Source organism: Capra hircus, chromosome 10, assembly GCF_001704415.2.
Source record: "Capra hircus breed San Clemente chromosome 10, ASM170441v1, whole genome shotgun sequence".
Lineage (NCBI taxonomy): Eukaryota > Metazoa > Chordata > Mammalia > Artiodactyla > Bovidae > Capra > Capra hircus.
The window spans coordinates 80,860,180-80,887,575 of NC_030817.1; the positions used below are offsets into that span (position 1 = coordinate 80,860,180).

Here is a 27,396-nt window from a genome sequence, read left to right on the forward strand (position 1 = left end):
CTGGGCCCTTCTCTCTATCAAGGCGAGAGCGGGATTGCCGGCTGGGGCTGACACAGGACCAGAGAGGGTCGGGGTCCATGGGTTCTGAGGTTGGATCACGCGTCACACACCCTTCACACCATCTTCCTCCACGCTGCCAGTAGCCCTCAGATGACTGCTTGCTCTGGGGAGAGCCTACTCTGCCAGCTGCTTGCCTTCGAGGCCAGGAGTGGGGCTGACCCCTCAGCTCCTCACACTCTCCTCTGCAGGCACACTCTGTCCTGCCTGCTCCTCAGCTCCTGCCCATCTTCCTCTCAGGATTCAAAAACATCTCTCTGGGCTGCTGTCCTGGAGTCCACAGTCCTCCGGCCACTCTCAAGACCCTTGGTAGCACCCACGGCCGCTGATTTGCTCTCTGGCCCTGCAGAGGGCCTCCCTGCCATTCTAGGCACTAGATTCATGTTGCTGCCTTTATTCACATTTTTCCTCATCCTAAAGCTAATCTGTCTCTCTCTTCGTACCCATTTAATCCTATGTTACATTCCTCATCATCAGTTACACCATTTTCATCTTCATATTTCCATAGCGCCCAGTACTATCATCAAAAACTTGTCCTATACCCCACCATCACGGCCCTCGCCACCACCAGCACCACTGGGCTCACTTCACCACCAACACCCACTCTCAGCACCACCAGACCACCACCACTGCCCCTTCTGTCATCCAAGCTGCCTCTCAGTGCCATCATCACACCTCATCACCCCACCACTGCCCCACCGTCATCGCCAGCATCACCATCTCCTTCATCAATGCTGTCCTCGCCAGCATTGCCACCATCGCCGTTCTCAGCATCATCCTAAATCATCACCACCACCAACTGTTTCCACTGCCCCCGCCATCCCACTGTCGACACCACCACCCCCGTCTCCATCATCACCATGGTGCTCACCATCATCACCGCTATCTGTCACCACCCTGACCTGGCCACGTGACCACTCATCGTTGCCATCACTACCACTGCACTCATCACCGTCACCCCCATTTGAAGGGAAACGATGTCAGTCTTCAAAAAAACATCAGTCAATCAATGTCAAATCCTTCAGTGGAGGCCTTGGAAGAATCCATATAGGGAGGGGCAGCTGGATCCCATAACCCCATTCTTGCTCCCTGGGAGAGTCTTTATCCTTTGAGGAACCTCTCACCCGTTGCCATTGTTGCCACCAAAGTGTTCACAGGGGCCCTTTCTGTAATACTTCAGGGCATAACTGAAACAAACTATTTCATTTATAGTAAGTAGGACAATAATACAAGCTGCTGATGAAGAGTATAAATTGGCACAAACTTTCTGAAAAGTAGTTTAACAATATGAAAAAGCCTTTGGAAAGTGCATTTTCAGAAATTTTACTTCTAAGAATCTATCCTAAGAAAATAAGTAGATAAATGTGCATGGATGATGTGTGGGTGTTATAATAGCAAAAATTGGAAACAGCCTAAATGCAAAGCAGAAGAAGAGATGGTTTAAAGAAACCATATAGACTAATATGCAGCCACTAAAACAGAAAATGTAGATATATCTGTCGACATAAAAGTATGCTGACTCTGTATCGTTAATGAACACAAGCAGGTTTCACACCAGCATTTGTAGAATAACCCTCATTCCTAAAAATATAAATGTGTTCATGAAACAAGGTGAAAATATTTTATCTTAAAAGCTGGCACCAAAATTATTCTTAGACAGGAAACTGTTTGGAAAAAATATTTGGGGCAACTGTTCTGACCAGTGATGACGGCAACCTGCTCAGTGTGAGACAAGGAGAGGAATTCCTTTTGCTCCTGAGGAAGGTGACAGAGAGGTGCCTTGATTCGGGAGGAAGAGAGAGAAGCAGGGAAGCCAGCCTGAAGGAGAAAAGCCAAGCTGGTGGGCTCATGCCAGGAAACTCCCTATGATGCAGGGGAGTGGAGGAAGGCTTTAAGAGCTAGACCCTGCCCGTTGCCTTTGGTCTGGAGTATGGGCCATTTCTTTTTCTCCCCAACACTGAGTATTTAGTCAAGTCTTCTAAATGCTCAGAGTTTCTGAATAGAATTGGAGAAGGGGCCGAGTCTGCAAAAGGTGGATCAGGTCTGACCTGCCCCAAAGTGATTATAGTGATGATAGTGGTGGCCGTGTAGCACTCTGCTAGTGTGTGTATGCAGCTTTTGTGTGGGTAATTTACTTTCCCAAATTATGAGTGGTATATGTAGTTTTTAGTTTTATTTGCATTTTCTGCTTTTCTACAGTTAAAAAGAAAAGGGAGTTTCAGAAACCACCCATTGGGAATACACCACAGAGTCAGATGAAACTAGCAAACCCAGGTTAAAAAGCACAGCCTATGCCTGCCCACCAGAGACCCCAAGTTTCCTTCACACTGTGAGCACGGTCTTGAGAACCCCCACTTGGGAGCACCCATCTAGATGTCTCAGCACCTTGAGTCTTGGTCCCAAGATTCTCTCCCTGGGGAGACACAGGGAAGCCCCACTCCAGTGCTTTAGACCTGTGTTCTCATTCTGGTCTCTGCTTAGAGGACCTTCATTTCCTACAGGGTTAACAATAGGAATGATCTCTGCTTTGGGGGGATGTCCTGACATTCACAAGGACTTAGACTTATGAACTTTCACAAGATAGTACTTTAAGATAGTGTTAGTCGCTCAGTTGTGACCAGCTCTTTGTGATCCCATGAACAGTACCCCCGTCAGGCTCCTCTGTCCATGGAGTTCTCCAGGAAAAAATACTGGAGTGGGTTGCCATTCCCTTCTCCAGGGGATCTTCCTGACCCAGGGATCAAACCCAGGTTTCCTGCATTGTAAGCAGATTCTTTATTATCTGAGCCACCAGGGAACCCCAGTATCTTAATATCTTAAGATAACACCACAGCAGTTCTAACAACCATACAAAAGACACACACACACATTAGTAGGGTGGTACACAACCACCACCACCATCATCATCACCTTCACCACCACCACCATGATAATCTCCAGCCTCCTTTCTGTCCAAACAGTGTACATTCATCCACTTCCACCTACACTGAGGGTTAGCGTGAGGTGGACCTGTGAGCACACAAAGAAGAAAGTGGGGAGAGGCTGTTTTGTCCTCATGTCCTGACACATCCCTGATCCTCACAAAACCCTGTGCAGTTTATTCACTTGGTATTCAATGGAATAATGTAGCTGGTAATGAATTTGTTTTGCATTCAGTTGGATAACACTGTTAGTTATGAATTTATAATTTGCACAGGGCTAAGGCATTTTTTTTTCCTTTGAGGCGTCAGAGAAGCTGTTGCTTACAAACTTGTAATTTGCCACTGCAGATCCATCTGTAAATGACACTATTGCAAACTGAAAATCTCCCGGGCACAAGGAATACAGCCTTAGAATTAAATTGTGTGCTTGACAAGAAGCTGCTGTCCTGTCCCGCCCCAGCCTGGTTGGCCCCGCCCTTCCTCCAGGTTCAGCCTCAGCTTTTCCCCCATAGCCCTCACACCCCAGCAGCCTGGCACCAAGCCCCTGCTCCTCTCCTTGCACGTCCAGAACGGGGTCAGCGGCCGAGCCAAGGTTGCCTGGCTCTCTGGGAGAAATCGCAGAGTGGCTCAGCCAGCACGGTCGTCACCTGGGTCTGTGGGATGAACATGGAACCCCACGGTCCACTTCTAACAGTCTGGGTCTTTGTTTCCTGTTGTTGTTGGGATCCCAATTCCCTTAGAGATGTTTTCCTGGATTTATCAGCCAGAGTGTGGATACACAGTCTGAGTCTGCTCAGGAAAGCAACCTCTTAACCAGGCTTGAGTCCAGACCAGGGAGGGGAGGTGGGTGGGTGAAGAATTGACCCAAGGCCCCAAGGGGAGAATTGTGTGGGGCTATCTGGGATAGCTCAGTCCACAGACTCTCTGGGGCCAAACCTCTGCCTCAACTATTTCCAGGCTCTTGTATTTTATACTTTTGTCTTATTTATTTTTGTGCTTTCCTCAATTATTGGCTCATTGATTCTTTTTTTTTTTAGTAAAATTTCTTTTAAACTTTTATTCTTCAATTTAGGATGAAAATAAAAAAGAGGCTCAATCCATAGCTGAGCTAAAGAATGAAACTGGTTCTTGGCAGAAAGGCAGAGCTAGAAAAGAATCTGGGGAATTCATCAACAGAGAGTCAAACCAACAAGGGTACACAGTACTCCAGCCCAGCCAAATGTCAGATGCTAAGCAAGAAGGCAGGGGTATAGGAACACGTAAGATAGCATGGCCTCTGCTTCAGAGGCTTAGCAGGGAGAGGGGCCATTGCCCAAACAGCTAGGATAATGTGTCATCTACTGCTCTGATAAAAGGAATGTGTGTGTGTGTGTGTGTGTGTGTGTGTGTGTGTGTGTGTGTGTGTTGGGTCCCCTGGCAGAGGCACCAAAACTAGTTTAAAAGGGTTTAAGATGAGACTACTGATAAGCTGTTTGGCCTTAAGCAAGTTGCTTAGCCACCCTGAACTTCCTCAGTTGTCAGTATTTGCTGAGCACTTATATTATAGTCAATAACAGAGATTTACATTCTAGTAGGGAATGCAGGTATGACATAATTAAAAAAAAACAGGGGGCATGGGCTAGTTTGAAGGAAGGTTCTGGGAAGGGCCTTAAGGGTGAGCAGGAGTAAGCTGGGTGAAGAAAGGCTAATACCTCTGGGGCACAGGGGACATGAACAGCACGTGTGCAAGTCCAGAGGCACTAAAAGGAGGTCTGCATAACTGAAGGGCAGAGGAGAGGTGAGGAGAGAGGGCAGCTGAGAAGTGTAAGTCAGACCACCCAGGGGCTTGCCAATGTGGGGAGAATTTGGACTTTGGGACAATGTGAAATATGTGAGGGATTTCAAGCAGGAGAGTGATATGCCAGACTCAAAGTTTCAAAAAATCCTTCCAGCTGCTGTGCAGCGAATACTTTAGAGAGGACCAGATAGCGGCACATGGTGGAAGGTGGATTTCATTGTCTGATGGAAAGATGACGGTGCTTCAGACAAGGAGGGTAGCAGCAGAGAACATCCAGATAGAAAACACCCAAGAGGCAGAATGGGCAAAGGTGGGCTCAACGTGGAGAGGGAGGAGAAGGTATGAAGGAATATTCCCAGAGTTTCTATAAGAGAAGCTGAGACAGTGGACACATGGGGAAGAACTGTTTAGGAAATATCCTGAGCTTGGTTTTGAATTTGATGACCAACTAATGGCCCAGGAGTCAGGAGGCTCTGCAAGTCTGGAACTTAGAATCGGGCTGGAGATGCTTATTCAGAATGGGAGCCTTACGGGCGGTAACAGCAACCACAAAGGGGCATACAACAGAGCAGGAAGAGAGAGGGGTGAGAATGAAAAGGACACAGAACTGAGCACGGAGCAACTCCAGCATTCGAAGACGGGCAGGGTGGAAAGCAGTCAAAGCAAGCTGAGGGACAGTGGTGAAAATGAAGCCAGCAGAGACCCAGGAAGACAGTGTCCCTGCAGCCCAGGGAACAGGGTGGCTGACAGAAGAGGTTGTGACTGAACCAAGTGCAGTGGGAGGGCAAGTGAGATCAGGATTGTGGACTGAGCATCTTGGAGGTCACTGGCCACCTCAGCATTTAAAGTTTTGTTAGGGGAACAGTGGAGGTGGACCCCTGACTGCAAAGGGAGGGAGAATGAGTAAGCGCTGCAGGAGGAGAGGCGGGAATGGGAACGGCTCTTGGGGCCACTCTGCTTACAGAAAGCAGAAAGACGGACAGCACATGGAGAAGGAAGCGGGATCTTGCTTTTGAGATTTTCGAGTTTAGAGAGCAGGTTCAAATACTAATGTAAAGGAAGCGGGAGAGAGAGGAAGAGAGAGGGAGAGGGAGGGGAGGAGGGAGGGAGGCAGGGAAAGAGAGTGATCTGACCAGAGGGTGGACAGTAAAGAACCCCCACCTGATGTGAAGAGCCAACTCATTGGAACAGAGCCTGATGCTGTGAAAGACTGAGGGCAGGAAAGGAAGGGAGTGACAGAGGATGAGATGGTGGGATGGCATCATTGACTCAGTGGACATGACCTTGAGCAAACTCCTGGAGATAGTGAAGGGCAGGGAAGCCTGGATTGCAGTCCATGGGGTCGCAAAGAGTCAGACACGATTAAGTGACTGAATGACAGCAGCAACAAGAGATCCCAGGAGGCAGGAGGGCTGCTAATGCCACCGTTCCCCCATGCTGTTGGCAGACTGATTGAGGATTCTTCGTGTGAAAGTACTCTGCAAAATATCATCTTCCTGGAATACTCCAACATCCCATTTTTAGAAGAGGAAGCAGAGGCACAGGGAGGATATGTGATTGGTCTAAGTCAACATCGGGGTTTGACTTACAGGCCTTTCTTGAGGAAAGCAATACTGAGTGTTAGAGGTTCATCGGAGGGGAGTGAAGGCTCAGGTTGTGTGTTGGGGCGACTCCTGAACTATGTGCCGTACCCCTTCTCTCCAGCTTTTCCCATCTCAGGTCACCTTAAAATATTAATATTTTGTTTAATAAAAATATAAAACAACTAAGTACTTTTGAGATTTAAATTTTAAAAAACATACCTTGAGAACTGACTATAGAAGACTCAGCTGGGCTTTGAGAGCATGAAGGTGTCTGCTCCCCAGCAGCTCGTGGTCTGATGGGAGAGAGTCAGGCTCACGGTGACAACGTGATGTGGCAGGTGCTGAACTTGCACTTGAGTGGGGACTCTATGGTGGAGAAGAGGAGGGACCTCACACACTAAAGAATATTTCAGGAGGGTCTGGCAGTTGGCCTGGAGGAGAAGGGTGAGAAGGGGAGCATTCCAGGCAAAGAGGACAGGAAGTAGAAAAAGGTAGTAAGGCAGGAGCTGCAAGTTGCTCAGCCTGGCAAAGACATCAGGAGCAAGAGGTGAGAGACAGGAGCTTGGAGAGACAGACGAGGGCAAGAATGCAAAACTGAGGGGACTGGACTTGCCTTGCAGGGATGGGGGATCCACGGAGGGTCATGAGCAGGTAGATCTGAAAGCCGACACCATCAACAGTGAACTCTGAGGGTAAGTCTAAGGGTTGGCAGATCCATTAGTTGACCGTGGGTGCCAGAAAGGGCCTGGTCATCAGGAGAGAGACAAAGAAACCTGTCTACATGAGGTCAAGAGGGTAGAACCCACAGGACTCAGTGGGAGAGTCAGAGTCCAAGGTGATCTCAACTCTGGCTTGCATAGAGGGTTGTGTCATTCTCTGAGATGGGGAAGATAAAAGGGGACACATTTGGGTGGAGAAACAATAGGTTCTGATGTAAGCACATTGAGTTTGACGTGCATGCAGGACTCCCTCACGGAGATGTCCAGTAGGCAGGTGGCAACATGGTCTGAAGGTTTTGAAAGGTCTTGTCTGGAAATAGCAAACTGAAAGGCAAGAACTGTTGAGGATTTGAAAGAGCTCCCTTGGGGAAGGTGAATGGAGTGAGAAAAGAGCCCGAGGAGCCCACAGATCACCCACACTTAAGGGACCAGAGGGAGGAGACACTGAGCCGCATGAGAAGCAAGCCTCAAAGAGGCAGGAAGAGAATCACGAGAAATGAGATGTGATGCCACAGAGGAGAGGGTGCCTGGAAGTAGGATGAGCCTCAGCAGGGCTGAGTACCACAAAGCCATCGCCTTAGCAAGCAGAGGAAAAGTGTTCACTAATCTTAGCAAGATCAGAGTCTTGCTTTGTGAGGGTAATTTCAGCCATGCAGTGCCGATTCAACCAGGTTACAAGGTTTGAGGGTGGTGAGGAGTGAGGAACAGGAAGTAGCCAGTGTAGAAAACTCTTTTGAGAACCTTGCCTGAGCTGAGGAGCTTACAGTGGGCAGGACCAAGACAGAAATCCCCAGACATTGCTTCCCCAACGTGAGCCCCACCACCGTCCAGTCACAGAAGGACATAGGACACCTAGTTGAAATGGCCTTTCCTGGGAGACTCAGATACAGACTCTCCTTGACTTGGGGACATTCTACATGAAAAGTCTGTCTGTAGAGTTAGCCACTCACCCCATCTTTATGTTCAAAAAATTTCCCGAAGCCATAAGTATTCATAATAATAGCTTGGGACTTCCCTGGTGTTCAGGTGGTTAAGACTTCGCCTTCCAACGCAGGGGGTGCAGGTTTGATCCCTGGTAGGGGAACTAAATCCCACAGGCCTCATGCCCAAAGAAACCAAAATATAAAATATATATATATATATTGCAACAAATTCAATAAAGACTTGTAAAAAATAGTCTACATCATTGAACACTATTAAGCCCTGTGCTGAATATGTTACACGGACTGCTTTATTTAGTCCTCAGGATGACTCTCAGAAAGGGATTTCCAGAGCAGGGAAACTGAGGCTTGGAAGATTTAGTGAGTCACACGGATGGTGGAAAAGCTAGCTGATGGGCCAGATCCTTCCAACTCCACTGCCTAAGTGCTGGCTACTCCATTCCTCTCTCTCACCGCCTGAACACACTCACTCTGGCCCTGTCACAGCCTCCCTGGTGCCAGGACTCACTCCTTCTGAGAATCCAGTTTGCAGATTGAAGCCTCATTCCCTCCTGATCTGCATGCCAATCTCATGCATTCGTGCTCCGTTGCTCAGTCAAATCCGACTCATTGCAACCCCATGGGCTATAGCCCGCCAGGCTCCTCTGTCCATGGGATTTCCCAGGCAAGAATACTGGAGTGGATTGCCATTTCCTACTCCAGGGGATCTTCCTGCACAATCCACCACAATGGATTTCAGGCTAACGAAAACAGCTACTCGTTTTCTAGGTCCTGTCTCCCCTGCCCTCACTTTGGGCACTAAGTTTGTTGCTTTCTGTTCCTTTTCTCATTCCATCCTCAAGGCAATCCTGTGCAATCACTATCATTTTGTCTACTTCACAGATAAGGAACTTCAAGTCCAGGGAGGGCAATAACTTGCTTAAGATCACATAGCTGGTGAATGGCAAAGCTGGGACACAAATCCAAGCCTGCCTGATTCTGTGTTGTTCCAAACACCCTCCCTCCCTTCCATAGCCTCAGGGCAGCAACTCCCAACTCTCTAGCTTCAGGAACTTTGGACATCCCATCTCAACTGGGAATCCAGTCATTTAGTCAATCATCTATCCGTTTAGTATTCCCTGAGTTTGTCAAGTTCCTATTGGTTTCATGAGACTAGAACGCAACAAAATGAGCTGGAACAATAAAGGAGCATATTGGCTCTTTTAGACGGAGACAGGTCTGAAAGGACTGCAAGAACCAAGGCCGTGAGAACCCAAGTTGGGACCCTCAGCAATGCTACCAGCATGCTCTCTAAACTCCGCTTCCCTCCGTTGCATTGCTTGGACCCTACATTTAGTGGGAAAGATGACTTGTTCACAGCCTTGGGACTATAGCATCCAACCTTGCGCCTCAGGAGAAAGAAAGCTTCCTCCTCCTGGTATCTACATATCAATCCCAGGGAAAGAGTCTGATTGGCCCTGTTTGGGAATGTGCCCACTCCTTGAACCAATTACTGGTTCTGGAAAATAGAGTTCTATGATTGGTGGAGTCTGGATCACACACCTACCTGCTGGCAATGGGGTGGGGATGGGTGGGAATAGTGGGCACTTTAACAGACATCTCACCAGGACTATGTGGCAACAGGGAGGAATTTCCCAAAAGAAAGGGATACCTGAAGTGGGATGATGGAAAACAGGCCAAAGTAAAAGTCACTAGCTGTCTATTCCACTTCATTCCACTGGTTCATGTGAAAGACAAGGGCAGACAGTGTCTGGGAGTTCACAGCCTCACAAGGAAATAGGCTTATGGACACAAAGCCATTAATAAGAGCTGAGAGCAGCTACAATCTATGGAGTGCCTACTAGGTCCCAGGCATTGGGCCAAGTGCTTCCATGTGCTCACAATGACCCTGAAAAGTAGGTACTATTATCATCTCTATTTTTCTGAGTCAAAGAGACAGCAGAAAATGACCCTTCCCCTGCCCCCTACTTTTGGCAAGAGAGCCAAAACGGGGGAAAAAAAAATAAAAATGTTTATGGGCTCCTTATCCCTGTTCAGAGAGGTTAAGTGACTCTCCAAAGGTCACACAGCTAGCACATTAAGTGAATACCCTGGGAAACATTTGGTGAAGGGCCAAAAGAGTACTTCTGCTTCTCCCTATTGACTGAAGGACTAGGGAAGGCTGTCTGGAGGTAGGGGTGGGGGTAGATCTAAGCAGAGATCTGAAGGATGGGATATCTGGGCAGATGGCCAGGGAGGCTGAGGGGAAGAGAGGATGGATCAGTCTCCAAATACTAGGGAAGGTGAGCCTGAGCATCACCTCTCCCTGTGGCAGTCCTTTGAAGATTTACACCCAGAGCCCCCTGCTCCTGAGACTCCTCCAGCCTTCCCTGACCAGCCTAACTCTTCTTCACAGAGAACTGGAACTCTTCTTCTCCCCATTCCCCACACATACATTCTGCATCCTGGTTGCCCTCCTGTGGACATACCCAGTGAATCCGGGTCCTAGACATAGTTTAACCCACACGGAGGACAAGAAATGTCACCTTCCTTCTCCCAAACACCACACTTCTACTAATGCGCGTGTGTGTGCTCAGTCGCTTCAGCCATGTCCGACTCTTTGCGACCCAATGGACTGTGGCCCACCAGACTCCTCTGTCCATGGGATTCTCCAGCCTAGAATACCAGAGTAGGTGGCCATGCCCTCCTCCAGGCTACAGTGTGACCCAACATCAATTAGCTATTACGTAGTTGCATCCTATCCCTTCAAACTGAGTTCACTGTCTCCTTGCACACCCAAGTTCAAGTACACCTGCCCCAGCCGTGATGTGGGCAGATGGTTCCATGGACCCCAGATAAGAAACTCACTTTATTTCCTCAGGCTCAGCCCATTTTTTACTCTGGCTATCCCTTTGCATCATAGCTGTCATGAAAGTGACTGGTGGGGCTGTACAATTCCACTTACATGAGGTATCTAAAGTAGTCAAACTCAAAGAGACAAACAACAGAATAGTAGTAGGTGCCAGGGGCTGGGAGGAGGGGGATGGAGAGTTAGTTACTGGGTACAGAATTTTGGTTTTGGTTTTGTGAGATGAAGAGAGCTCTGGAGATGGATGGTGGTGATGACTGGATAACAGTGTGAATGCACTTCATGCCGCTGAACTGTACACTTAGATTAAGATGGTACATTTTATGGTATGTGTATTTTACCACAATTTTTAAACAAAGTGATTTGTGAGCCCTCTGGACCCACCTTCCCAGGAGAACATTTCCCCTACCCCAGGGAGCTGGATTCACACTTCCACAGCTTCTGGAGGACCCAGTGCCTCCAAGGGACCCCTCTGAACACACCTCTGAGAGAACCAGGAGAACAAGGGAAACCATTAGTGCTCACAATACATCACTGTCCCTGGAATTCAAGGCCCCTGTGGGCCAGCCTCAAACCACCACCCAGCTCTACCTCCTTTGACCCCTCATCTGCCTCTACTCCCTTATCATCTGAACTTTTGACAATGTCACCTATATTTACTAACTCCTATTTCTCACCGCCCACTCAGCCCTCAATGCCTGACAATCTGCTTCCTCCCACCTCCCCACCATAAAAAAAAAAACAAAAACAAAAACCAACAACAAACAGGATTTCTCTGGTGGTTCAGTGGACTCTGCACTAGCAATGCAGGGGGCCTGGGTTCGATCCCTGGTCAGGGAACTAGATCCCACATGCCGCAACCAAGAGTTTGCACGCTGCAACTAAAGATCCCGCATGCCACAACGAAGGTCAAAGATCCTGTGCGCTGCCGCTAAGACCTGGGGCAGTCAAAAACAAACAAACAAACAAACAAACAAACAAACCCCCTCAAGCCCAGGCATGGACCAGATACTCAACTGTCTTCAGGGTGTCTCCACCCGTCCCAAATCAGACTCCTCATCTTCACCCCAGATCTGTTCTTCTAACTCAGTGGGTGGCACAACTATCTACCTAGTCTCTCAAGCTATAAGCAGAGGCATCCTTGACCACCACTCCCTCTCCAAGTTGAACCATCTTCCAAGTCCTCCCACACTCTCCTGAATGATTTCTTGAAGCATTGCCTCCTCTCCATCCCTACTGCGGTGTAGAGCCCCTCCTCTCTCAGCCTCCTAACTGCTGGTCTCCTGTCAGGGGCCTCGCTCTCAGATCCACCGTCCACAAAGCCCTGGAGGGATCTCCTGAGAGGTGAGCAGGACCAGGTTCCTCACTAAGACCACAGCTTCCCACTTTGTTGCTGTTCAGTCTCCCAGTCACATCTGACTCTTTGCGACCCCATGGACTGCAGCACGCCAGGCCTACCTGTCCCTCACCATCTCCTGAAGTTTGCCCAAGTTCATGTCCACTGCACTGGTGATGCCATCCAGCCATCTCATCCTCTGACATCCTCTACTCCTTCTGCTCTCAATCCTTCCCAGCATCAGGGACTTTTCCAATGAGTCTTCACTCTACCTCAGCATAAAATCCAAGCTTCAAACTATGGCCTCTGACTGAGTTTCTCGGGATCTGGTCTTCCTCTAATCCACTTTCCACAGAGCTGTCAAAATCTCTAAAAGGCCACAGTTGGTTCAAACTCCGCCTCCCCTCACTTCTGCTTTTGAGCCTCTGCTCTTACCCTCCTTCCTGCCTGGAAGGCTCACCCCCACCTCCTCCACACTGACAGTCACCTGGGTAACTCCTACTTCTCCTTTGAGATTCAGCTCAGAGGTTGCCTCAGGGACAGCCTGCCAGCCGCTGGGCTGGGTTGCTCCCACCCCCCCTTATCATCGCTTCTAGAACTTGCCTTTGCTCTGCATTTACCACCTGTGAGTTTACTCGGGAATGCCCCCACAAGCTGTGAGCTTTCTGAAATGCCGCTTTTCCTTCCTGTGACCCCAGAGTCTAGCGTGGGGTCTGGTACAGAGAAGGTGCTGAATAAATGTTGAGTGAATGGATAAGGAACTGAACAAAATGACCTGTGTCTAATGTATCTCTTTCATCCATCTGCGGAATCTCCAACTCCAGCCCCATGCAGCCCAGACACAGCCTGGAGGCATACAGTAGGTGCTCAGCAAATGTCGTCGGTATTGCATTTTCTTAATTAATCTGATTTAAGGCCATGTCTGGGAGTAGTTTGAGGTATGACAGGGAGAAGGAGGAAGGTCTGATGCGGGAAATTTGGCCGAAAGGGAAGCCCGGAGCGCACCGCAGTGGGGGCAGGGGTAATGGGGGCTTACGGAAAGGTAGGAACTGAGTAAGCCCCTAGCCCGCTGCCCCTCCGCACCCCGAGGTCAACAGGAGTGCGCTCGGGGGAGTCCGCCTCCAGCCCCGTCTGCCCTGGACGCTTCCTCTTCCCCCGGGTGGCGAAACCCCCCGGCTCGCGCGCTCGGTGCTCGGCGCTGGGAGGCGTGTGTGTCGCTTTAAAAGCTCCCTCCCGGCGCGCCGGGCCGGCCCCTTCCCTTACAGCGCCGAGGCGAGCGGAGCCGAGCCAGCCGGGCGGCCTTTGAGGGAGCCAGCGCCCGCCCGGGCGGCCAGTCCGGCGAGGGGCGGCGGGGCGGGCCGGGGGCGGCCGGGGCGAGGGCGGCGCGGCCCTCGGGGAGCGGGCCCAGGCCCGCGGAGCCCGGCGGGGCAGGGCGGGGCGAGGCGGCCGAGGGAGGCCCAGCCAGACCCGGCGCCCGGTGCCCCACCGGCAAACCCGGCGCCCGGGGGCTGGCCAGGCGGCGAGCCGAGAGCCAGCGGGCGGGAGGCGGCGGAGCGCAGGCTGCAAGCCCCGTGCGCCCCGGCCCGCCAGGCTCGCCGCGCGCCCCCTCCTCTCGGCTCCCCTCGCCTCGCTCCCTGCTCTCGCTCTTCTCGCCTCCTCCCCTCCGCCCGCCGCCCCTCCCGCCCGCGCCCGGGCCGCCAGACCCAGCCCGGCCGGGTTCCCTGCCCCGCGCGCTCTCGGCCCGGCCCGGAGGAGACCGGGTCCCCACGGCCGACACCGCCCCTCCCCCCGGGACCCGGCGATTCCGGACCGTTCCGACCGCGGACTGAGCCGCGAGAGCGTTGTCGCCCCGGGAGGCCCGCGGGGCTGGGCTGAGCGGACCCTCGCGGCCGCTCCGGACGCCGCAGGTGCCGGAGCGCGGTCGTTCTGGGTCCGGACTGAGCGTGTCCCGGGCGCCCACGGGTGCCAGCTCACTCTCGGCAGGGCAGAGACCACGGAGGAGCCCGGAGCCGGCCGATCTGGACTGGACGGAGCGGATCCCGGACGGTGCCGAGCCCGGGGAATACCGGGCGTGGGCTGAGGGGATCCCGGCGCCCTCCGATCCCTCCGACTTTGGCTCGCGCGCTGGGACCGGCCCGGCGTCGCCTCGGTGGCCCTGTGCCCGAGTCACCTGTGGCCTCGGAGCCCCGGACCCGCTGGAACCTTGCTCATTCCCCCCGACCGGAGCCCGGCGGGGGTTGACGGAGATTTTTCCTGCCCCCTTCCTTGGAGCGTGGAGGCCCCGCCCCCTCCCACCGCCCTGATGTCTCCGGTGGCGGCTCTGAGGACCTCCTTGAGGCCAGGGGCCGAGGGGTCCAGAGAGAGAAGCCCGCCCTAGGGAGCCTTGGGGGCCCCCAACCTCGTCTTGGGACTTGGCCCCCGACGCTGCTGGGAAGGAAGGTCAGTGCCCCTACCCTTGGTGAGTCCGAGAACGGAGTGGGGGTTCTGACGGAAGGCGGGGCTGGGGAAGGGAAGGTCCGGCTGGGAACAAGAGCACCCTCGGGGCGCTAGGAGCGAGCGGGGAAGCCTGGAGGAGCCCTCCAGTGAAGCAGCGGGACCAGGCCTGGGTGGGGGTGGCGGGAGCCAGGGCAGGGTGCCCCATGGCAGGCTGAGGACTTATGCTTTTAAAGCAGGGGCTCCCTCTTTCCCCTCTAGAGGAGGGGCTGTGCTCTAGAGCGTCTGCCTCCACCATGCCTCCCCACAAAGGAAAAAACAAGCAAGCAAACAAAAAAACTCCAATCCCCAGCGAGGAAGGGTGCAGGCTGGGGTGAGGAGGGAGGCAGCGGCATTGCATTGCCGGCTGGTGCTGCAGCCTGGGAAGGCTGACGCCAGGCTCGCTCTCTCTGCAGGGGGCTGCCCTCCTCCAATCCGGCTCCCTTCCCAGAGCCACCCACATCTGGAGCCCCCTTCACATCTGGAAGGCCCTGGCCACCATCCCTCTGCAGGTGTCTGTTGCATCTTGACACCTCGGCCTTTGCAATTGCCTAGGAGTTGTGAGGGGATTACTGCTGCCTTCTGTCCATCCCAAGGGCACCTCTCACCCTTAGTCCCTGCAGAGTCATCCCCCTGCCTCTGTGTCCAGCTCAGCATACCCACAGGCACTTCAAGTTCTGGAAACCACTCCTGAGACCCACGGCCCCTCCCCCTGCCCTCCTGTGTCCTCACCTTGACCCCCCTCTGCCAGACTGTCTCCCTCTGGGTGTCCCATTCTCCACCCAGAGGTGGAGGAGCGGGGTGGTGGCAGGGGGCTGGGGCTGGGTGAGGGCCGCCCAGGGCCAGGGTGGGCTGGGGGGCCGTTAAGATGTGGAGCTCTGCCTGGCTGAGGGGGGCTCCGTGGAGGCAGACGCAGCGTGTGCTTGGCTGGGGGGAGCATGGGCAGGCCTGCGGCCACGTGGTGAAGGATGAACATTCGGGGCACCCCGGACCTCGGGCAGCCCAGTGACGACCCCAGCAGTGGTGGCGAGCGGGAGCGGATTCGACAGCGCATGAAGATGGTCATCGGGCAGCTGGAGGACATCCTGCGAGAGCTTAAGGAGGTGGCCAAGGAACTAAGGGAGGTGAGTGAGGGGCTGGGCAGCCCCTAGGCCAGGTATCCTGGGCCTGGCACCAAAACATACTCACGTGTGTGTGTGTGTGCGTGCACACACATGCACGAGCAAAGCTGTATGCACCTGTGTCCCTCTGCTTGGCACTTCCTTTTTGTTCTCCTTTCCCCACATCTGCTTTGCTAAAGATGTCACTGTACCCCAGGGCTGGAGGGGCCTCCTTGATCCAGGGACTGCTTAGGCAGCATGTGTGTGTGGGCCCATGGCTCAAAGCTGCCATGGTGGCCAATAAAAGACGGAATCCCGCCACAGCCTCTTAGTAGAAGACAGTCTTCTGGGACCCAAGCTGACCTTTGACCCCACCATCTGCCTCCCAGACACTGACTGGCTTATAGAGGGCACTGGGAGAGCGTGGGTGGCTTTACTGAGACAGTTCCTACCACTCAAGTCACAGCTCTGAGCATTCCCTGGAGATCACACAGATACTTAAAACCCTGAACCTGGAAAAATGAAAGCCGGCTTTGCCTTCTGTGCCCCGAAATGGGTCTAGGGGCTGCTAGTGGATATCATCGTTCTTGTATATGTTGGCAGGGGCAGGGAGCTCCTCTGAAGGACGCATTCCTGTCCCATGGTTTCGAATGTTTTTTGGTTTTTTTTTTTTTCCGCCAAGGCTGAAAAGTCACCAAGAGATCCTGGTATGTATATCCCTCTCTGCCTCTCTAAGCGGAGCTGGTTTAATTACAACTTCCCACATCGCCAGGGTAATGAGATTCACATGTCCTCAGCCCTGCCCCCTGGGCTGTGTTCGAGCCTGAAATGCATGACCAGCGTTCTGAGCCGCTGGCCTGAATTTGCCCACTGGGTGCCATTACATCAGCCAGGTGGGCTTTAGGCAAATTTCAACTCCTTGTAACCAGGGTCCCTGCAGAGATGGCAGGGAGAGTGACTGAACTGGAGTTATGGGCTTGAGCTCTCCCCAGCCAGCTGTGTGGGGAAGATGGGGGTTCTCAGAGGGTTTGGAAGAGGAGATGATGGTGGCGGACCCACTCCCAACTGGCAAAGTGGCATTCCAGCCTGGCCTGAGAACCTAGGAGCAGAGGGTGTTTGAAGGGAGTCATGTTCAGAGCAGAGGGGATTGTAGAGATGCTGGAACAGAAGCAGAGGTTGGGCAGGGCAGCCCCTCTACCCAGGGTGAGCCTAATGGAGCATCCTTTCTCAAGAGGTAGGAATGGCTATTGCTGCAGACAGAGAGAAGTGGTGGTGCTTCTTCCCACAGACTGGGCTGGCCGCAGCCTAAGCCAAACATCTTTGAGGAATGTCTGGAGATCAAAGAGCAGGTGTCCCTGAGCAACCCCTGCTCTCCCAACCTCAGTGGTCCAGAGGACTGCAGTTCCCACTTTGACTCGTCCCCCCACCAGCTTTCAGAAGCTCTGTGGTCCCATCAGGGTCATGGGAACTATCCAAAGCCTCAGTCCTCGGCAGGAGGAGCATGGGACCTATGCCCCAGCAAGCCTGCTGAGAAAGAGCCAGGATTGACTCAAAGCCGGGAGGCAGCTTTGACATGCATAGAGCCTCTTCCCAACTGAGCATCTTCCAGGCACCTACCTTCATCTTCCCCTGCTATGTAGCCATCCACAGTTTGAAGGCATCTCACAGGTCATCCAGACTAGCCCTGTTTGTTTGCTGTTGAAGAAACTGAAGCCAGAGAGGGACAGGGGCTTGTGTAAGGTCACATAGCCTACCAGTGGCAGAACTAAGCCTAGAACTCAAGTTTCTGATGCCTATGCTGGGGCTTCAGCAGGTGGACTAATGATTGTCTTTGCATTTTGACAGGGGCCTTCTAGAGGGGGCACCTTATGCTCATGCTGTGATGCTGTGAGGTGTACCCTTTAGGGATGAGGCAGGAAGCTTAGAAGTGCGACAGTTCATTTGCGGATCTTTTAGGTGTTCCTTACCAGCTCACACACTCACCTGCTCCCATGTCTCAAACAGTAGAGTGCCAGATTCCCAGGCTTTGCAGCCCAGAGGCCTGAGCTAGGATGGGGAGAGATGAGTCCCCACCCCCCATACACTCTGTAGGCCATGTGCCTCCACCCAAGACTTTGGCAGGTTGCTATGGCAACCAGAGTCTACCCCGAATGCCATTGCCTGCCCGCTGCCAATGGCACCCAGCTGGGAGAGGGGCCAAGCCTCAGAGCTCCCCCATCCCCCAGGCAGGGTCTGGACATGGGGTGATGGGCAGAGGAAGTAGAAGGCAGGCAAGGCTCTGAGAGGCCCAGACAGAGGAAGAGATGCCATAACCGACTTCCTATAAGGTGGGATTTGTCAGGAATGGGGTTACTGGGTTCGGGCGGGTTTGGAGTAAAGTGTTGCAGTCCCCCTGCTCCCTGGAACCCATGATCTGTCAGCCCCTCCTTGGTAGCTTGGTGTGGCATTTTCCCTTGGGGGTGTGGGTGGGGCCAAGGTCAAAACAGTGGCAGACACTGGCTTCCTCACCTTATCACACCCTACTCCCCAGGCAGTACCAGCTCAGAGCTCACCAATGGGGTTCTCATGTCAGAGGGGGAAAGTACTTAGATGTGAAGACAAGATTCACAAGCAAGACTGCTGGGAGTGGCAGGAGATGCGGGACTAAGGAGCAAGGCCAGCAGACAGAACGGGCTCAGTTGTATCCCCCTCTGTCATCCTCTCTCTGCTGCTCTCTTCCCCAGCCCCGGACACCACCCTTCATGGCAGACTCTCCTCTCCATTTTGACCATACAGCCTGAAGTTCAGCAAAAGACGAGGGACACTAAAGCCCTCCCTCCCCAGGCCCCTGAGCCTCAGTTTGCTCATCTCTGAGATGGGGATGGTGATCATCTGCACCTCAGTGTTATCTTAGCACTTCATCGGGGTTTGGCATGGGGTAAGGGGGCCAACGTGCTTCCCAGATGGCGCTAGTGGTAAAGAACCCACCTGCCAATGCAAGTAGACATTGAGACATGGGTTCAATCCCTGAGTCGGGAAGATCCCCTGGAGGAAGGCATGGCAACCCACTCCAGTATTCTTGCCTGGAGAATCCCAAGAACAGAGGAGCCTGGTGGGCTCGGGTCCCGAGGGTCACAAAGAGTCAGACATGATTGAAGTGACTTAGCACGCACATATGAAAGGGGGCCAACACCTACTCATTTCCCTAAAGGGTTTGGAGTTTCCCATACTATACCTCCCCTACCCTGCCAGACCCCTTCTGCAGCTCTCCCATTGGCCTCCCAGGTGACGAGGAACAAGTTCTGTCCCATGAATGGGAAGAGTAGTTTAATGGACTGGGTGAGGTGAAAGCTAAAATTGTGCTGCAGAGAGATGTGATGGTCAATCATTAATTAGCCCTCAGCTCCCCTAGGTTCCCCAAAACTCCAGCATGCCAGGCCAGTCCCAGCAGGTTCTCTAAGCTCCTCAAAATTCAATGGATCTTACTTAAGAGATAGGGCACAGCCTCAGGGCCAAGATCATGAGCTCTGCAGCCACGTGTCTCTGGTTCAGATCCAACTCTGCCCCCTACCCAGCTGTGTAAGCTTGGGAGAGTTACTTTACCTTGCTGTGCTTCCATTTTCCATGTAAATAAGGAGAATGAACTTTATACTCCCCATCCCACTCCTCAGACTCAGGGTTGTGAGGAGAATTAAATTGTATTATATATAAAGTACTTAGCAGAACGATGGGCACAAAACTTGCTCCGTATTTGTTAGATATTACTAATGAAATATTCAAGCACTGGCCTGCTCCCTATTCCATGTATGGCTTTTAGAATCACATCGCTTCTTAGCTGTCATCAGAGAGGTCAAAGTCAGGACCCTGACCTCCTGGCTGGCACCTTTATTACCTCCGACAGTGGGCAGTCCCACCCTTGTGCAGCAGGGAAAGGGGATAGAGAGTGATAGTGATGGGGCTTGGAAGGGGGTTTCCAATAAGATGGCTGTTGAACTCAGAACCAAAGGAAGTGAGGGTGGTATCTAGGGGATGAGCTTTCCGGGCAGTGGGAACAGCCTGTGCAAAGGTCCTGGGGAAGAAATGTGCTTGGTATTTTCAAGATTAGCAAGGAAGGCAGTGCAGCTGAAGTGGAGTGAACTAGAAGGAGAAAAGCAGAAAGAGGTCAGAGAGGGAGCAGGGAGTCAGGTTACACAGAGCCCTGCAGACCATGTTATGGAATGTGGATTGTGTTCTCAGGGAGAACCCCGCCTGCTCTCCAGGAATCTCCTGGCTGTTTTTCTGGGTGGGAGTCTGCCTCCCCACTGCTCTCCAGGTGCTGTGCTTAGTCACTCAGTTGTGTCCAACTCTGCGACCCCATGGACTGTAGCCCACCAGGCTCCTCTGTCCATGGGGCTCTCCAGGCCAGACTACTGGAGTGGGTTGCCATGCCCTCCTCCAGGGGATCTTCCCAACCCAGGGATCAAACCCAGGTCTCCAGCTTTGCAGGTGGATTCTTTACCAGCTGAGCCACCAGGGAAGCCCCTGCTCTCCGTGATCCCTTGCCAACTGGGAACCCCGAGGCCAGGGGTAAGGGCCTTGCCTTTGGCCTCCTGGGTGCTGAGCTTACCTTGAACAGGTCCCTGGCCTCCTCCTCCTCCTCAGATCCCCCCTCCCCAAGATGTCACTCGGCATATCGGGGTTCAAGGGTGGTTATTGTGTTGATCACTAGTGTCTCTCACATCATCACTGACTCTTGGGTAGGACGCAGCTTAAGGGCACAGTTGCCCGCTTTGGCCCGAACACCTCAGGAGGATGGAGGGGTGGGCACAAACCCTGCACAGCCAGCGGTGATGGAGGATCCCCCATCCAGTGTTCAAGGGGAACAAGCCCGGTGATGATTGTGCAGTCCCGTGGGCAAGGCGCTGCATATGAGGTGGCAGGGAAGCCAAGGGCTGTGCGGGCATGAGATAAATGTGGCCCAGCCAGGAGGCAGCTGGAGCAGGAGAGGCTGGGGACCACAGAGCTGTGCCAAAGTGGGTCAGTTCCATCACCCGCAGCTCAGCAAGAATTGTGTGGATTTTTTCTTATTATTTTTTTTGGTCTCACCTTCCTTTCCTCCCTTTTCCCTTCGAGCTCTCCTCCTCCGGACAGATTCATGAAGCTCCTTAGCCAGTTAGGCCAAATTGCAGGTTGAGAATCATGTATCACGGTCAACTCACTCCCCACCCCTTTTCCCCAACTCCACAACCCCCCAGGAAGACAATAAGTAACATAATCAAGAATTTAAAAAAATCAGTGATCATAAATAATGCAGAATCCCCAGTTATGTAACCAGCTGCCCAGGGAGCTGGGAGGGTGGGAAGGAGTAGCAGCTTGTCAAGAGAGTTGAAGGGACCAGAGGTGAGCAGGGAGGGGATAAACGGGTCCCAGGGCTCCCTGGGTCCTCAACCTGGGGCCTTAGGGAACACATTCATGCTTTCCTTGGAGAGGGGTCTCAACCAGGGGTGGAGGCGGGCTAGGGCAGGCAATGTTGGGATTTCTAAGACTGGAACTTTTTCTCATAAAAGAAGCCCCAAGTGGTTTTTATTAAGTCCTCTCTCTGAACTCATGCACTAGTCAAAAGCTGTGTCTGTAAAGAATGTGCCAATCCCTGTACTAAACTGGGGCTGCAGTGGTGGGCAAGACAGATCTAGTCCTGCCTTTCATGGGGCTTCCTGTCTAGTGAGGTCACAGACGTCAATCACATGTACACATAAAATGGTAGCAGCAAGAACTATTGGAAAATCAGGAGAGGTACGGGGTGCTTTGAGATCCTTTCACAGGGAACCTGTCTTCAGCTGGGGATCAGGGAAGACTTTCTTATGGAAGCAAGAGGGAATGAGTAGGAAAGAAAGGAGACATGCCAGGTGAGGCAAAGAGGCACAAGTGAGCTCTGTGGAGTGAGTCGGGCTGGTGGGCCTGGCAGGGTTGGAGGCTGCTTGCTGGAGAAAACATAACCTGTGATCAGATTTGGTGTTGGACTGTGTTTGGAAGGCTCAGGAGTTTGGGGAGCCAGGAAGAGCTGGAAGCAGGTGGGCGATGTAGTCCTGCTGGCTGACTAGGAAGGTCCTTGGATGGAAAGGGAGCTGGACTAGAAGTCGCTGTCAGTGGGGAGACTGGATGGGTGCCGTGTTCAGGGGGGTAGCTGAGGCTATGATCAGAACGTGGATTGTGGACACCCTTAGGGACAGGGTTTGGGACCCAGCAGGTTTTGTCACAGCCCTTAACCCTGCCCTTCCTATCTAGTGTTTACTCTTGCCTCACATAGAGCAGGTGATTCCTGTTCTGAACTCCCCTCCACTTCCAATCTCAGCTCAACTCCTGGTCTCTGGGTCTCTCAGTTTCTCATCAGCAAGCACAATGAGAAAGGTGGTCTCAATGGTGGCTCCAGGCCCTGTTGGCTTCAAGGGTCTGTGGTTCTGTGATTTCTATTTCTCTCTCCATTCTTTCTCTTCCCCTTTCTTCCCTTCTGTGTATATAATTATTTCCCTGCACTCCAAGACAATCCCAAATTACATGTAGGCAAAATGATTATTAAATCTCAGAGAGAAATCATAGATTTCAAGACAGCCAAAGCAGAGAGGCAGTTAGCCTGGTACCTGCCCCCATTCCTGCCTTCCACACTGGCTCCATGAAATGAGGCACCGGGGATGGGCAGCAGGGGTTGTGAACTGACCCGGGCCCTGCATACCATCTGGGTCCCCACGGCGTGTCACTCCCTTCTGACCCATGCTTATGTCATTCATCTGATGAGTGTGACGTGTCTCACCCAGTGGAGCAGACCAAGAGTTGCCTGTGAGGCTCAACTATTTGACCTGTAGTATCTCTTCTCCTATACTGTCTGTAGACAGCTTTACTTGAGGGAACATAGGTGCCACCCGTGTGCTGCAGTTTGAAAGGTCTAATAATATCCCATTATTCTGCCACAGGCACTGGAAATGTCCCTGTTACAGTGGCATTCCTTTGGTAAAGAGCTGACTCGCGTTTGCTCTTGGACCTGATGCCAGGGCCCTGGCCATATGTTAGCACCCACAGGTACACTGTGGATATTGGGGGTCTATGTTGTTCTATGTGCTCTCTGTGCATCGAGTCATTAACTCCTTACCAGAGCCTTAACAAGTAGATACTACTAGAATTCTCCTTGGATGAAGACATTTAGGCCCAGAGAAGCTGAGTAACTGAGCTAAGGTCACACAGCCTGTAAGTGGTGAGGCTGGACCCTATGTCTGGCTTCAGAGTCCAGGTTCTTAAGTGTCTGTGCGGACTCTGCAGTTTAAAGCACAGTCCTATCTATTGCATCTCTAATAGCTGGTGAATAGAGGCATGTCGTCCTATTTTACAGGGGAGGAAATGGGATATGGAGAAGGAAATCACTTGCCTCTCAAACCTCTTGGCCAAGATGAGGCAGGCTTGGGACCTGAGCCCAGCCCTCCTTCCCTTCCTTCCCTCCACTCTCCCAGAATGGAAGCAGAGAAGGGCATTCTGAAAGAGAAGGGGGAAGGGCCACAACCTGAAGACCTCCTGAGCAGGAGGCTGGCAAGGGCTTCTTGGGCAGGGAGAGGGTCTTGATCTGAGGGTTCTAGGGCTTTTGCTCTGTGGACCCTGCATCTTCCTCACAGGGGATTAGGAACCCAACTTCGGGGCCCGGCTTGGCCTCAGCCAACCCTGTGAGCTCACAGCCGAGTCATTTGATTCCAGATTCCTACCGTCATCCTCGCACCCTCAGGTAGCAGCACTCTCAGCAGCAGTGCTTGATCAGGGAATCTAATTAGAGGGTGCGGCTGTCCCAGAGGCACAGGGCCTTTCCTGAGGGTGGCAGTGCCTGGACTGCTATTTTTCACCAGCTTAAATCCCCAGTCTGCTAGGCCTATTGCATGCATGTTCAGCTGTATCCAACTCTTTGGGAGCCCATGGACTGTAGCCCACCAGGCTCCTCTGTCCATGGGATTCTCCAGGCTAGAATGCTCGAGTGAGTTGCCATTTCCTACTCCAGGGGATCTTCCTAACCCAAGGATCGAACCAGGCATCTTCTGCCACTCCTGCACTGGCAGGCGGGTTCTTTACCACTGTGCCACCTGGGAAATCCAGTCCACCAGGCCAGTAGTCCTCCAAGTCTGTTCCTGCACCAACAGCAGCAGGTGAACCATCTCGAAGCTTGTCAGATATGCAATTCTCGAGCCCCACCAGGACCTCCTGCATGGAACACTGGGAGTTGGCTGATGCATGTCTGGGTTTTTTTTGTCTGTTTTCATTAGAGTATAATTGCCTTACAAGGTTGTGTCATTTTCTGCTGCATGACAAAAATGAATCAGTTATGTGTAAATATACATCCCCTACTTCTGTGCATTTGGGTTTGAGAGCCCCTACCTTTGGGTTTGAGAGCCCCTACTTGAGGCCAGGGCTCCCACTACCCCTCAGATGGGGCTTGGTTTACACAAAGGTTTCAGGGGGATGCAAGCTTCTCTGAGGTATAGGAGTCATTCTGGGCAGCGGAGGGCATAAGAAGGGGTGACCAGACTGGAGGATGGAGTTTATACTCATTGGCTGTCCAGGCCCAGAAATCATGGCAGCACTTCAGCCGTGTGCAGTGTTGCAGGGCTGGTGGGGGTAGGAATCTCAGGTCCCTAGTGACTGGTTGATTGGGCCCGTCATCTATAAATCCAGGCCGTGATGATCTCGTGGGTGGAAAGCCTGACACGTAGTAGGTGCTCAGAGCTGGGAGATGATGTCACTTCTATCACCAGTGCCCCCAGAGAGCCCTAGGGCATTGGGAGCAGTGGCTTCTCACTGCTCCCCAGGAAGCTCTAGTGAGATGGGCAGGGCCGGGATTTTCATACCCCCTTGGTGTGACTGAAGCTGAAGTCCGGAGAGGTTATGTGAGTTACTCAAAGACACATAGAGCATTTGATGCCCAAATCAGGAACTTGGGGGTCTTTATGCCCCCATCTCTCCCATAGGCCTCTGCCAAGAGTTCCTTTCACCCCTAGTCTGGGGCTGTGGGAAGTGGGCATCCCTAGGCACTGACTCCCCCAAAGAGTGTCTCAAGTCCTCTAAGCACAGAGTCCTAGAACCTTAAAGATGGAAGGAAACTTGGAGATAGATAAGCCACCCAACTCCCTGTTCACAGATTGAGAAACTGAGACCCAGAGGGGGAAAGTGACTGAGCAGGTCTCTGGCTCCCGATGAGGCAGACACCCCACCGAGCCGGGCTCCTGGCCGGCCATCTTCACCCTGGCTTTCGTCTTGTACTTTGGAGCACTCACCAACCCCACTCTTTGCCGAACCCCTAGCATATCCCTGGACAGCAGTTGACTTCAGTAAAGGTTTGTTGAATGAGGGACTGCCTTAGTTAATGAACTGACTGACCACTCCGGCCCCAGGGAGAGAGCTCTGAGAGGGCCGGGAGCTGCCTCCGGGGCCTGATGACTCACTGCGTCTGTCTTTGTCCCTGGGTCTCTGGTCCTCCCGCTTTGCTTCTGTTGTTTTTTTGCTGGTTTGGATTCTGGCCTGCATCTCCTCTCCCCGCCTTGCTCTGTCTTCTCCCTGTGTCTCTGCCTGGGTCTCCCTTCCTCCTTCACTGTCTTCATCGCCGGTGTCTGTGCTGACCTGGCCTCGGCGAGGGGTCATCCTGAGGCAGGGCCACCTGTACAGAGCAGGGCCAGGCGGGTGCACTGACCTCTGCAGCCCGAGTGCATTTAACAAGCAGCTCTGGGCCCAGGATGGATGGTTTTCTTACTGCTTACCAAATAATGCTTGCTTTATTCCTTCCCCTACAAGCCAGGATTGATCTCCACTCATCAAGCAGTGGGGAAAGGGAGGAGAGAGGAGGCTCTAGGGCTATCTATGTAGGGGTGGGGTGGTAGAGACCCATGGGGGCCAGTTTCTGACCTGCTGCAGAGTCCGGTCCAGGATGTTTCAGAAAGCCTGGGCAGAGTCTGTTTGCGGTTCTCACATCTAATTTCCTCTCCAAGGGTGGGTGGGCTGCTCATCCCGCCACTGGATGGACTTGTTGGAGTCTCTCAGCCCTGTTTCAAATGGTCCCCAATCAAAGGAAGATCCAACTCTGAGAAATAGGGCTGCCCCCCAGAACAGCAGCTGGCTTTGGGGCAGGAGGGGTTGTGTGTAAATGGACGGGGTGCAGGGCTGGAAGGCACCTTCCCTCTGCCAGAGGCACTGAGTGGTGGAAAACAGGCAGATGGCCCGAACCAGCTGTGCTCACCCTGGTCCAGCTTTGGCCCTCAACAGGGGGAACAAACCTGTGAACTTAAGTCCACCCGTGTCCTGTAGGGTCATTAAGCCAAAGGTGGGACAGGGCACACTCGCACCTTGGTGATGCTGGCCCCTCACTCCTCTCCCCTTGCCCGGCCAGGTGGTGAGCCAGATCGATAAACTAACCTCGGACTTCGACTTTGAACTGGAGCCAGATGACTGGACCACAGCCACTGTGAGCAGCACCTCCAGCAGCGACAAGGCAGGCGTGGGCGGCCCCTTTGACCTGGGCCACCTGGACTTCATGACGGCCGACATCCTCTCGGACAGCTGGGAGTTCTGCTCCTTCCTGGACATCTCCACCCCGTCAGACTCCGTGGACGGCCCCGAGTCGACCCGGCCGGGGGCCGGCCCAGACTACCGGCTCATGAACGGTGGCCTGCCCATCCCCAACGGGCCCCGGGTGGAGACCCCGGACTCCTCCAGTGAGGAGGCCTTCAGCGCCGGCCCTGTGAAGGGCCAGCCGCCCCAGCGGACCCCGGGGACGCGGGAAAGGGTGCGGTTCAGCGACAAAGTGCTCTACCACGCTCTGTGCTGTGACGACGAGGAGGGCGACGGCGAGGAGGAGGCCGCAGAGGAGGAGGGGGGCCTGTCCCCGGAGCCTCCCCACACAGAGGCCCCTGCTGGCCCCCTCAAGCCCTCCTCAGCTCCCTACAAGCCCAGGCGCTCTCCACTGACTGGACGCCGCTCAGGCCCCACCTTGGTCCCTGAGCAGACCCGCAGGGTCACGAGGAATAGCAGTACCCAAACGGTGTCGGACAAGAGCACGCAGACGGTGCTGCCCTACACGGCCACCAGACAGAAAGCCAAGGGGAAGAACTAGGGCTGGGGAGGGGCTGGGGGGCGGTGGGCACATAGAGCTATAAATATATATATATATTTAAACAAATGCAGTCATAATAAAATTTTAAAATGCTAAGGATCCAGCCCACAGGCCCCAAGGCTTTCGCAGAGCTCATCTTAGACGCGAGATGCTGCTCACCTCTTAGTTCCCAGGAATTGTGGCCAGAACCACCCTCCCTTCCTTCTCATGGCAGGACCCCTGAAGAGGGTGTCCAAATATGTAGAAATGAGGAAGGGGAAGTCTGACCTGGGACCCCTACACCCCCACCTGCAGAGCATGGTGGTGGAGGCTGGCTACCAGTCTGGGCCTTGCCCTGAAGAGGGTTCGTGAGCAAGAGGCGAGCTCCCAAGCCACAGGCCTGAGGCCAGGGCTCGTGGTCGGTGATTCGGAAGAGACTGCAGGACCCAGGGTCTGGGGGTGGCGTCACTCCAGCTGGGCCTGGTCACTCACACACCCGTGCCTTTTATGCCTTTTACTCTAAGGTTGACTTTTGCTTCTCCTTCCCAAAGGCAAACTTACCCGGGTACATCTA

At 53.2% G+C, this 27,396-nt stretch overlaps 1 protein-coding gene across 2 annotated transcripts; it reads left to right on the forward strand.

The window, feature by feature from the left end:
* On the forward strand, nucleotides 13,874-26,939 carry C10H15orf59 (chromosome 10 C15orf59 homolog). 2 transcript variants are annotated; one of them, XM_018054657.1, is made up of 3 exons: nucleotides 13,874-14,640; nucleotides 15,071-15,778; nucleotides 26,121-26,939. In XM_018054657.1, the coding sequence occupies exons 2-3, from the start codon at nucleotides 15,623-15,625 to the stop codon at nucleotides 26,841-26,843; spliced, it is 879 nt and encodes a 292-aa protein (XP_017910146.1). In that variant the 5' UTR covers nucleotides 13,874-14,640; nucleotides 15,071-15,622; the 3' UTR covers nucleotides 26,844-26,939. The 2 variants fall into 2 exon arrangements, with proteins under 2 accessions (XP_017910146.1, XP_017910145.1); XM_018054656.1 differs by having other exon boundaries at nucleotides 14,512-14,621.

Coding starts and splice junctions, on each gene's coding strand:
- C10H15orf59 (XM_018054657.1), top strand. CDS start 15,623: ATGAACATTCGGGGCACCCCGGACCTCGGGCAGCCCAGTGACGACCCC. Junction 15,779..26,120: donor TGGCCAAGGAACTAAGGGAG/GTGAGTGAGGGG, acceptor TTGCCCGGCCAG/GTGGTGAGCCAGATCGATAA.